At 46.5% G+C, this 12,930-nt stretch overlaps 1 protein-coding gene across 9 annotated transcripts in view; it reads left to right on the top strand.

The window, feature by feature from the left end:
• BCAS1 (brain enriched myelin associated protein 1) overlaps nt 1-12,930 on the top strand; it is a 100,642-nt gene that overhangs the window by 81,406 nt on the left and 6,306 nt on the right. For 6 of the 9 annotated variants that reach the window (XM_045053478.1, XM_045053482.1, XM_045053483.1 and 3 more), the window contains one exon: nt 10,471-10,734. In XM_045053478.1, the coding sequence (XP_044909413.1) occupies nt 10,471-10,734 (264 nt within the window). Of the gene's footprint in view, nt 1-4,905; nt 4,972-10,470; nt 10,735-12,930 lie in introns of all 9 variants that reach the window. The other 3 variants (XM_045053477.1, XM_023251086.2, XM_045053479.1) reach the window with 1 other exon arrangement.

The raw sequence follows: 12,930 nt of genomic DNA on the forward strand, positions 1-12,930 counted from the left end.
ACTGTACGTCAAGAGATTGGGTATTTGAAGTGACAATGTATTTTTATAAAGTGAGTGGGTGGAGAACTATATTCATGCGCCCGCAAACCACATAGGCAGATGAAACCATAAAGGTGGTAGATAGAAATACAGAGATAGAGATTTATAATTTGTCAATATTAATAACACCCTGTCCTGGAAAAGTGCTTTTCCTCCTCCAAACCATTATCACACGCTGTTTCATTTAATCCTCCTCCTGTCTCTTTCTTTAGACCATTAGTTTTGTAAGAAGCTCTTTGTTGGAATAATGTTCTCAGGTGCAGAGAAAGACTATGAGCCTTAATATTGGGCAAATGTAAGACCGAAGGGGGAGACAGCCACGCAATAATGGTCTTTTGTGGCTTACATTCAATCTATAAATCTAGTAAAGCCTGTTGAAATGTACCCTCTGGAGGAAAAAGGGGATGGTTCGTGATGGTAATTGTAAAACAAAACAAAAACAAAAACCAAAAACAGCAGTCTCCTAGCTAAAGTTCTTGATCTCAGATTCTTCCCTGAGTATTGAACTATGAACACGGAGTTTCTCTTCAGGAAAAGGTTCTGAAAGTAGCATTTGTGTGGGCAATTCCTGTCTCCACAGCAGCTGGCATTCCTTCCTACCCTTAAAGGGGATTCTGTGGCCATTTGGCCCTCTCGGTTAATAATAATAATTAATAAGAATGGCTGCTGTTTATGTATCACGTGCAGGCAGCATGGCCGGCACTATGCTAGCACATTGCTTGCGTTATCTCATTCATTAATATAAAAACTCTGTGCAACACATTCCTGCCCCTCTGTGCTCAGAAGGGCATGAGGACTCAGAGTGTTTTAAGTGATCTGGTCAGGGTCACAGAGCCGGTAAATGGCAGAGCCAGAATTCAAACTCAGGTTTTTGTTCATTCTAAAGCTTACTCTTATACTCATGTTATTGCGGCTTCCTGTGCTCCTGGAAAGTGATTTTCTGTGAGAGTAAAAGGAGGTAGAACACCCATCGCCCCGTTTTTGTGATTCTCCTAGTAGTGTTTCCTGTGGAAACATCTTTCTGTGCTGGGCTTATCTGAAATTACAACAAGGCAAGAGAGGGGAGAATTAATACATGATTTGCATAAAGCTCGGATGTACGTTTTCTGAATATATTTGTCATTAGAATGAGAATTTACCTTGGCTGTGTAATTTTGTCTGATTGTTCAATTCTGTTTCAAGTGAGCATCTTGATAAAACACAAAGGTTGGACGCATAGCCTTTGTTGATTCTGGATATCTCTAGCCGGTGTAGTTCCTTACATTTGTTCCAATGAGGCAGAGCTAGTAAACAATCTTGCTGATAGACTCACACTAAATTAAAATATCTGCCCAATTCTTTTTTTTTAATGTTTATCTGTTTTTTGTTTTTTTGAGAGAGAGAGAGAGAGAGAGAGAGAGAGAGAGAGATTGTGAGAGAGAGATCAATCATGAATGGGGGAGGGGCAGAGAAAGAGAGGAAGACAGAGAAGCCCAAGCAGGCTCCATACTGTCAGTGAAGAGCCGATGTGGGGCTCGAACTCATGAATGGTGAGATCATGACCTGAACTGAAGTCAAGAGTCAGAGGCTTAATCAACTAAGCCACTCAGGCGCCCCATCTTCCCAATTCTTTTAAATCTCAACTTCAGTGGGATTAGAGATCCATCAAAATACACTTGTGTTCCTTTCAAAAAAAATGTGAAGTGACTACCAAACATTTCCACTAGAATTTTGACTAAGTAATATATGTTGGAGATGCCTCAAATGTTCCTCAGAGTATCAAGCTATAGGAATGCGTGACACGGTGAAAGAAATAAAAATGACTTTATTACTATGCAAAGCTTGGATGTCACAACCAGATTCCATCTCAACACCGCAGGCTGGATGCCCTAAGGTGCTGTACTTTGGCTCTCATGAATAAAAATAAAGCTCTGGAAGAAAGTTGCTCGGTACTGAACTAGAAAGTATCTGAAATTACTTGGTGGTCTTCAAACTGTTCTTTAAAGTATTAGATAGATAGTCCCTGAAAAAATGTGGGGTTCCTTTCAACAGTAGCTCTATTTTTGACAGCTGGAGAAAATGAGTGTTTGTGGTTATGGTCTTTGGACTACAAAGCCCAAAGTGAACTATTGGAATTGGTCTCTGAAAGAGGACTCAGCAAAGAGGAAAGAAGAGGGATAGAAAGAAAACGAAGGGAGGGAGGGAGGGAGGAAGGAAATTGTTCATAACTGCTGTTATTGAAAGTATCTCAAATGGACCGAATAAGACCCTTAGTCTAAACTCACCATAGGGTCATCTTTGATTAATACAGCTTTATCTGCCTCAAAATGAGAGAAAACAGAAAAACCATAGAAAAGCTTGAAGTATTCCCTTTTTTTTTTTTTTTTTAAGAAACTGAACTTCTTTGCCACGATCTCCCTGACAGCCTGAGGGGCTGTTTTCAGGACGCTTACCTAGACCCACCGCTGCCAAGAAAGCTTCCTGATTCAATCCAATTTCTCCTCCAAAGGTTAGCAAGGAAAGGGATGGAAAGAAAACAGATCAAAACCTTAAGCTGGCAGGGGACCTACCAGATACCAAATTAAAGCCACTGAAGAGAAGTTACGAGTCTCTCTCAGGGAGGAAAGGTGGCACCAGGGCTGTGCCTCCCAATGTCCATTCAGGTTTAGCTTAAAAAGCCACTCTGTGTGTTTGGCTGCCTGTTTTTGCCATTCAGAATTACCCAACCAACTAACGAGTTTGTGACTCCATATTTCAAAGGACAACAGGGAACGTGTTTGGGCAGGAAGGGCTCCTAATGACGGCCTGAATTCTGGAGGCAAAGGAAATCCCAAAGCGGTAAAACCTTCGGATAGGGCGAGGAGGCTGACTGAACTGTTTATAGGGAGAGAAACTGTAAGCAAGAGACTCTATTTCTTTTTCTACATGTTCTCAAGCAAAACTGGCCCTTGTAGAGCAATGGAAAAGACTCAAGAGGAAGAAAAAAAACCCCACTTTCCATCTACAAGGATCTAAAGTTTATGTAGAGGACAAACAGATCTTTCTTTGCCTTTGGGTTGAACACCTTGGTGAAGCCCATGAGGTAATGTCCCTAAGAAAAGTATCTGGAACTTCCAGATCCCAGGGGTTCAGGCTGAAGAAAGATCGCTTCCATTCCTAACCAATTAAAAAGCTTGCATCAAGGTTCTATGCTATGCCAAGCTCTGTAGAGGTTGTTTCTGAGGTAGGAAAGGACCTGGAAATTCCCATTCTGTGTGAAACCACTGACGGTCCTAGTGGAGACTACTGAATCAGAGCAGTACCAAGTAATATTTAAAGATGAGCATGATTGACCTCTGAGGGTGGGCACGTCCCACAGACCTCCCTACTGGAGACTCGTCAACCCGCATCTTATCCAAGCTCCTACCATTTTTCTAAATTGGGGAGCTTCATAGTGGACGCTCGATACATATGGGTTCATTGAATGGTATCGCCTGCCTTATAGGGGAGGCAGTTAAGAGGGTGGAATAGAGTGATTGCCCGGAGTCACATCCCGACTCCCTAACATGCTAGTTCCGTGACCCATGCTAGTTTCTCTGAGCTTCCATTTTCCTGACTGTAAAGCGAGGAAAAGAACACTATTCCTCTATCTTGAGGCTCTGCATGATGAATAAATGAACCAGTGTGGGTTACTGCCTCACTGGAGCGCCTAACCCTTAGTAAGCACTCCAGGAAAAGTCAGCTTCCATAAATAACAATTTTTATTATCTTTACTAATAGGACTACCGTACCCCAGATGACAGAGGCATATAATATTAATCGATCAAAAAATTATTTGAGTGCCTTTGATGTTGTTAACTGTTCTCTGATGCAGGTGTTATGGATCCTTGCCATCTGCTGGCAGAACAGCTAAGATAGTAACAGTGGGATCTGAAGTCTTCCTGTTTGCCCCCCATTGCTTAACCTGTTTCCTACACCCCCTCCCTCCAGCAGGGGAGGAGGAGATGATTAGCGATGACTTAGTGGTTTAATGTGGGAATGAAACCTGAGTCAAAATTGTTGATAAGAGCGGAGCAGTTCATTACTGGATTTCTTAGGTGCTTTATCGGGCATCGGGCACAGAGCATCACCGAGTCCGTAGTTGAACCTGCAGTCCCCAGTATTGGTCGGCGTTTGTCTATACCAGTTAGCTGAAAGCAGTGATGCTCACACTGAGACGTGTCTCACCTGAAGGGCTTGTCAAGTACAGGTGGCTCGGCCCCAGCCCCGAGAGTTTCTGACTCTGTAGATCTGGAGTGGTTCTCAAGAACTGGTACGTCTAACAAACTCCCAAGTGATGCTGAAAAGCTGTGGTCCCAGGAACGTGCCTTTAGAGCCTTTCGCTGAGAGTCTGTTTTAAGGAGCCAAACCTATGAATTCAGCCCATCCAGCTCTGTCGCTGATGCCACAGGCCACAGGGGTCACTAAAATGGAAAAGAGGGTGCTCCACATGCCCCATGTCTCTGCTAGAGGAAAAAACACAAGGAAACATCACCACCTATGTGTTACCAAGAAAAGCCTACCAATGGTTTAATTGTTCATTCATTGAATACATTCAGCCGCCTCCTGGTTCCAACATTAGCACGCTGATCATCATTTATTTATCCCAGAATTCCCTAACACCAGGGTTTAAGACTTATGTTGTTGTTGTGATTTGGGGAAGCCAACACTTGAATGTAATCGGACTCTGGTTGGAAGCCACATGGAAATCACGCATCTCAGTTGGTCTAGTTGGTCTCCCAACTGCAGAAGTTGACGCTGCATCTCAATAATGAATGACCGAGGTCAGCCATTCCAGAACTCCCCTTGCATTGTCCATGTTGCTGTGCTTATAGTAGCTGAAAGGCCGTTGTCTGTTTGTTATTTTAGTCAGTGAAAGGGGATGAAGGGATCACCCACTCAGAAGAAATAAATGGGAAAGACTCCAGCTGTCAAGTAAGTGACCTGTCAACTCTGTTCGGTGGTGGGGTTAGCCTGCATGCTCTTACTTCTTTCTAGCCTAGTTCCCAATGCAATTCTCAACCACAAGGCGACTCATTTACCGACTCTAGGTTGAGCGCTTGCTGTACATGAGGCACTCTCTTGGGCTCTACAGACACATGCATGAACAGGCTAGGGTTTTCAGCTATTTCTTATTTAACACTTACTTTTCCAACTCTTCTCCACAGAGCAAACCCCTTCCCATCCTTCAAGTCTTGGCCTGAATGTCCCTCAATCTCCTCAAAGAGATGTCCTATTTCCATCCATCATTGTTATGTCTTGTTCTTTTACTTCGTGGAATTTATGACACATTGTAGTAAGTCATCTGTCTATTCGTTATCTGTCTCCTCTACCCCTTTCTTTCTGTGTCTGGAGCAAGGGAGGGGCCTCTTCTATTTTTCCATCGCACTGCATGGTGCCTGGCATATAGTAGGAGCTATTTCTTTGAAAAACGAGTGAAGAAACATGGGATCGTGTGTTTTTTTCCATTATTTTCTCCACTCTAGAGAAACACAGCTAAGACATGTTTATAACTCCACATATTCATTTCTTTAAATGGGGTCATCTCATGCTCCATACCCTATTTTATAACCTGCGCTCTTTCTTAACTTAAAAACACACCTCCACGAAAATCTCAACAAGTATTCTTCAACTAATTTTTGCAACAGAGAGAACTGGTTAAGAGCAGAGCTGGTGGCTCAGATTGCCTGCGTTTGAACCCTGGCTTTGCTATCTTTTACCTGTGTGACTGAAAACAAATTACCAAATGTCTCCGTGCCTCAGTTTCCTCACCTATATCATGGAGCTAGGAAAAGCGCTGCCTCACGGCACTGTCATACTTAGATGAGTCAGTGCACATAAAGCGCCTGGAAGTCCCAGCACGGAGGACGCGATGAATGCTAGTGGCCGTGCGAATCAGCACGGGCCGCCGTACCAACTGTCATAGATGGAGTGGTTTAACAACGGAAATTTGTTTTCTCACAGTTTTGGAGACTGGAAAATCCAAGATCAGGATGCCAGCAATGGTTTGGTTCCTGGTGAGGAGAGCTTCTTCCTGGCTTTCTGACAGCCGCCTTCTCACTATGTCCTCACATGGTGGCTTTTATAGGGACACTAATCCTATTGATCAGGGCCCCATCCTTCTGACCCCAGTTAACCTTAATTACTTTCTTACTCCACATACTTTCACGCTGGGGGTTACGGCTCCAGTCCTAGGGAGCCATGGAAGTTGCTATTGTTTTGTTACTGTTACTTATTATGCCGCCGATAAGAAATTACCACCCTACAGTATTTGTTCTTATCACACACGCAAACGGACAGCAGTGACTACCATTCATTATATTTCCATGACCATAATACTTGGATTATCCTATATATTCCAACAGGGAATATATTGCTTTTTGCTGCATTCAAATTATCTCTGTTTTTCTTTTTCAACTTCCTGCTGTGCTTGTCCCCAAACGTGTTCTCCGGACCACTGGGAACCCAAAACTCCTCGAGTTCACTATCTTGGAAACACGATACATGTACTTTATTCCATATGAAAGTTTTAAACATAATTGTACACTTTTGTCTAGAATGTGGACGTGAAACAGTTATGCCGATCGTCTTGGATGCAGACTTGAGGAGACGGATGTGTGATCGTTGAGAGAATGATAAATGCTTTGTTTAATTTGGGGGATGGGAATAGACATTCTCTGTTCCCTTCAGAATTGTCCTCTCAGAGTTACGAAAAGTCTCGGGTGATGATTCTAGGAAAAGGAGCCCAAGGCAACTCCCAGTTCAGGTGTGCCTCAGGGTCTGAATCAAACGGGATGTTCCCATGACCTTGTCCCCCAACTTCCAGCCAGCGTCACTCAGTTCTACAAGAGGATGATTCAAATGAGAATAATTTGTGTGATAAATCCTGAGACAGAGTCAAATCCCAAGCAAAGATTTTAAATCATCTTCATTCAATGACGAAGCAATCGTCGCACAGTTTAGATTCTTAGCTTACTCTGAATGTAAGGAACCAGCCATCTGTTATTTCCAGGAGTTAGTGTCTAAGCCATTAAAAAGAACATTTAAGCCCTAATAGCAGTGGCGTAATTATGCGGTAAATGGACCTGATCCACTGAAAGCGCCCCTCCTGAAAAAAATCAATGTCCCGTGAAAGCTATTGACGTGCGGGCACTTCTCACTCCCCACCCCGCAATGATTTGCCGAGGGAAATAGTGTGGAAACATCTGGAAGGCAAGTTGCCGGCCATCCGTTCAACCCTTTTTGGTGGAGACTTACTATGTGTCAGACGAGGTGCTGGGGATAAAGCCATGGAGGACAGAAGAGTGTTGTTCTCCAGAGCTCCCCTTCCAGCACAGGGAGGCAGACGGAACGTTCTCGAGTGAGCCAAGAAACCCCCAAGGTTAATGCAAGCATGAAGGAAACACAGCCGTGTTTTGTAAGAGAGGGGTAAATTGTCTAAACAGGGGCCGCCGCCCCAGGGAGGTGACATCTGAGCTGAGACTTGACGGGAAAGAAGTGGCTGTCACGTCAAGCCCCGCAAACGTCCTGAGCAGGAATTACGGCAAACGCGAGGCCCCCATTTTGAGAATAAGCTTGTTCACGGAAGAAGAGGAGACCGTGTGGTCGGAGCAGAAGGAACAGAGGAAAAAGGGGGATTAGAGACGAGGTTGGGGAGGCACAGGGACACTCCATTCAACAAACATTTGCCGAGTCCCTTGTCTGCCCCCGGCTCTCGGACCCACATGGAAAGAATCTGTCAGGAAGGATCACCGTGGACAACGTTGGGTTGGGATGACGGACTCTTCTCAGTCGGCCTGGGTACGCACCATGAGGTACGATGAGGCCACCATGAGGCACGATGTCTTCAAAAACAGCTGAGAGACCCAACAATTCATTCCAGGTCACCCAGCAAGGGTGTGAAGGGACCCAGAGCCCACCGTGTGCTTTCGGCTGCAGACGCTAAGCCCTTAGCCAATAAGTGGATCTTAAACCTTCTATACGACAAAAACTGTCAACGCGGTGTGCAAGTGGCTTGTGGCCTTTCTGAAGAGCATCACGGTGGGCGTTTCTGTCTCCTTGTGCAAGGGTACCTGCTCTCGGGGCTTTGTTGCCCTTGGACATCTGCGTCTTGACTTTTGCTACGACTTTGGCACGTGGGGTCTGACGGAATCGCTCAGCATCTTTGAGGTGCCCTGGGTGTTTCCTTTCTCCAAGGAATCCTGCCCTCCACGGGGCTGTGACCTACGGAGCCTTTGGGGACGGGGCAATCTTCTCTCTTCTTGCTTGTTTCTCAGGGCTGCACTTGATACTGGGGGGGAACTTTGTCCGAGAACTTTTTAACGGGGGGACAATATGTAACTTTTACAAATCATAAGTTGTGAGCGTGTATTCCGTGCGTCCCATGCGGCCCCCGGGGGTGCTGGGGCTGTGGTTTTCTGTGAGCAGGGCTTTAAAACTTCTTTTAAATAATTTATTTATTTTTAAAATTTACATCCAAGTTAGTTAGCATGTAGTGCAACAATGATTTCAGGAGTAGATTCCTTAGTGCCCCTGACCCATTTAGCCCATCCCCCCACACCCCCTCCAGGAACCCTCTGTTGGTTCTCCATATTTATGAGTCTCTTCTGTTTTGTCCCCCTCCCTGCTTTTATAGTATTTTTGTTTCCCTTCCCTTAGGTTCATCTGTTTTGTCTCTTGAAGTCCTCATATGAGTGAAGTCATATGATTTTTGTCTTTCTCTGACTAATTTCGCTTAGCATAATACCCTCCAGTTCCATCCACGTAGTTGCCAATGGCAAGATTTCCTTCTTTTTGATGGCCGAGTAATACTCCATTATATATATATCCCACATCGTCTTTGTCCATTCACCCATCGATGGACATTTGGGCTCTTTCCATACTTTGGCTACTGTTGATGTTGCTGCTATAAACATGGGCGTTCATGTGTCCCTTGGAAACGGCACCCCTGTATCCCGAGGATAAATGCCTAGTAGTGCAATTGCTGGGTCGTAGGGTAGTTCTATTTTTAATTTTTGGAGGACCCCCCCATTCTGTTTTCCAGAGTGGCTGCACCAGTTTGCATTCCCAGGGCCTTAAAGCTTTGAAGTCAGTATCTTAAACTTGACATATTTTGCATTTAAAACAATTCCTTTTCAAGTTTCCATGTGAAAAATAGAAGATTTCACAGCACTAGGGCCACAATCCTGTAGAGCATCTGGCTGGGTCGGAACAGCCATTGCCCCTTTAAACAGGGCATGTGATAAGTCGCCACAATCCCCTCCAACTCCAGTATTCTCCCCAACATCAAAGCCAACGTTGCTCGAACTGGTGTTTTTCTTACGCTAGAAAAATAGTTCTTATGTCGCTTTCCCAACGGGGGTGTAAAGTCTCCATGTGATTATTCTTACCCCAGGCCTCTGGCATGTTTTTATTTTATCTGTGTGGCCCCCAACTATGGGAAAAAGGCTTCTACTTCACAGATATTTTGTTATCTGTAATTTACCCAGCATTTGCTAGAATTTTGGATTTTACAGCTTCCTCCCTCGGAATTATAAGGAACCAAGCAGGATTGCAAAAATGTCTCCGTAGCATGAAAGCTGTACATTCAAAACTAAAAATAAAACACTCCTCTTCTTTCACCACTGTTTTATAAGTGAAAGCACACTTTCACACCAGACACCACGGTAGGCGTAATCAGGAAGAAAAGAATAGGCATCCCCCAGAAAAGAGTCGTAAGTGGAAGAAACGCTCTCAAAGCTGGCTTAAGCTCAAAAGGGCTTCAGGAACGGCTAGATCCAGGGACATATGTGATACCATCAGCTTATAGACTCCTTCTCCCTCCTTCTCTCTCTCTCTCTCTCTCTGTCCATCTCTCAACTCTGCTTTCCTATCGGCTTCCTTTTCAAGAAGATTTTTTTCCCTAGAGATGGTGCTGGTCCTGGAAGCTACCCCTTCAAACCCAATGGAAAGAGGGCAGACCTCTCTCTTGATTGATTTAGCGAAGCTCTGCGATTGGCTCAGTTTCCAATCTGTGTTCAGCCATTCTGAACCAATCACAGCAGCCCAATCACGTGCAAGGCTCTGATATTGCCAGGCCCCAGCCACAGGGGTGGAATAAGTTTGTCTGACATGAAAGAGAGGAAAGGGAACCCTGGTTCCCCAGGGAAAACGCAAGTTGTAGTCCCAGGAGAGGAAGGAAAGAACACTGGCTGGGAAAGCATAAATTAGTGAGTGAATCATTAGGTAAACAAATAAATATCCCCTACTGTGGCCTTGAACCCTAATGAGGATTCGCACATTTTTTCTTAATTTTTTTCCCCGTCTCGTCCAGGATGCATGAAAACGTAGACACCCTCCAACACTTGAACACCTCTGTTTTGACACGTTGATTCACCTGCGATGGACACTTGTCTTGCAGCTACTAAATATGCGTTTTGTTTGAACTTGCTGCAGACATCGGACTCCGCGGAGAAGGTCATCATGCCCCCGGAGCCGGAGCCGGCAGGGGCGGGCCAGAAGGGCAAGGAGGGTTCCTCCAAAGACAAGAAGGTGGCGGCTGAGGGGAACAGGCAGAAGAGCAACAAGCAGGACGCCAAAGAACCCGCCCAGTGTGCGGAGCCGGCCGTGGTGGAGGTGAACTCACTGCAGAACGGGGACAAGTCCCAGAAGAGACCGGAGAAGCGGCGGCAGTCCCTCGGCGGCTTCTTTAAGGGCCTGGTAGGTGGATTGTGCGACTCCTCTTTCTGGGATCTTGGGCCGGAAGTGTGGTGCCCGCCTGCAAGGAGGGACTGGCTTGGGCATCGGTCCCACAAATACTGACGGAGCACCTTCTATGTGCCAGGTGCTGTGCTAGGCACGCAGAGCGAGGTGGACACAGGCATCACCCACCTGCAGCGTGTGGATCGATGGGGGCGGGGGTACTGAGTGCGGGGAGAGCCAGGAGGTGAAGGGAACCTGAGCACGAGGATGTGGCCCTGCCCTGGGGTTGAAAGGAGTGTCGGGGAAGGCTTCTCAGAAGAGGTGAGCTCTAAGGTGGGGCCTCCAATTAGCCTGTGCAGGAGGAGGCAAGGGGAGGTCTGAAGGCCCCCAGTGCGTTCCTGCTCATGGAACAGCAGGTGCGTGGGGGTGCTGGAGAGACAGCACGGAAGTGAAGTTCAGTCTGGCTGGAAGAGAGCCATAGGAGGCAGGCACGGGTGGTGATAAGGAGCACCAGGGTTGGTCTGTGGCCAAAGGGAGACCCGAAGTGTTTAAACCAGGAAACTGCTGTGAGCCCGATCTCGGGTGTTGGGGATACACAGGCGACTAAAAATTAGCTCCTTCCTTCCAGAGAGGCCTACACAGGGGTGAGCAGAGGCCAGACATTCAATAATCGATCAACCTTTGGGTTATTTGTGTCTATTCGGTTCTTCTCCATCTCCTGCCCGAGACTGTTAGCCTTGGGAGGGCAGTGGCCATACTGTCACGGGCACACGTGCTGTCCTCCGCAGCGTGGTGGATAGAGCATAGTAGACACCCTGTAAGTGTTTGTTGAACGGATGAAGGCGTAGATGAAGTGAAATACGACGCCGGTAAATGTTTTATTATATAAGTCCTGGCAAACAAGGAGAGTCTGAAGGTCGTTAATCGAATGATAAACGCGGTAATCAAGCATCCATTCGCAGAAGCCACATGCGGAGTCATACCTAGACCCCGCGGGAATGTGGCTGGAGCCCATAGAGGAGGGCACGGAAATAACATTGAGAGTAGTCGTGGGGCCGGGGTTCACTGGGGTAACCTTCATGTCGTGATAGAGCTGGGGGTAGGGACATGGTCTAGGACGTGCCCGAGACCAACTGATCGCTCCTGATTGCCCTGGTCCCTGAATATCTGTAGGTATTGATGACTTCCAACAGATGGGAGGCTGGAGAGTCCGATGGTTCCCCTGGGCCCAGCTTTGGTCTCCAAATATCATCTGTGGGAAGCCTGTTAGAAATGCAGCATCTCGGGCCCCAAGTTTAAAGTCTTCAGATAAATGCCATCACATTTCCATCTGGTCTCAGTGTGTGTGTAGAACCTCAATGTGAGGCAATGCCCGAAGTCAAGCTCTGGGGCTGTTTGGAAAAGGGAAGCCTGGCCCAGAGTCCCTCCGTCACCCCCAAGCCTCCAGTGAAAGCTCTTCTCCAGTTCTTAAGAGGTGAAAGAGACCAACCACCAAAGGAGGGGGTGTCTGAAAGATTGATCGTGCTTTGGGTGGTTTTGCTGGAAAATTTGTCTCCATTCTCAGCTCTCGCTCCTTGGAGAGGAGCGTAAACCCTAATCGCACTTTTCTAGACATTTCCAAACCGACTACTACTTCTGCCCAAAGTTCTGGTTGAACCATTCCCTGCCAAACCACAGTGCACAGGGCGGCATAGGGCGTGGGGAGGGTGCTGTTCTAGAAAGGTTCTGAGCTCACGGGCCCAGTCTTTCTTGTTGGTTTTGGTTGGTGTTTTGGGGGGGGGTTCTTTTCTTTCTTTTTTCTTTGTTTTGGTCAGAGGCTCATGGGGGTGTTCTCTGCATATCCCCTTACCCGTGACACCCCTGGACCTGACAGGATGGCTCTCGTCCAATGGTTCTGAATCAGTGATTTTATTTGCGGGGGACACTGGGCAACGTCAGAGACCATTTTGCTTGTCACAACCAGGAGTCAGTGCTATTGGGATGTTGTGGGTAGAGACCAGGGACCTTGCTAAATGTCCCATAGTGCACAGAACAGCCCTCCATGACAAAGAGGTATCCAGCCCAAAGTGCCAATGGTGCCACGTAGGACAGTAGAAAGGACAGAACGGTACCGAGGAGTCTGTGCCGTGAAGACAGGCAGCTTCACTTACTCGAGTCCCAGACCTACCACTTCCTACCTAGCTGTGTGACCTTGGGCTAATCACTTAACCCCTC

The sequence above is a fragment of the Felis catus genome, chromosome A3 (assembly GCF_018350175.1).
Source record: "Felis catus isolate Fca126 chromosome A3, F.catus_Fca126_mat1.0, whole genome shotgun sequence".
In the NCBI taxonomy this organism is placed as follows: Eukaryota; Metazoa; Chordata; class Mammalia; order Carnivora; family Felidae; genus Felis; species Felis catus.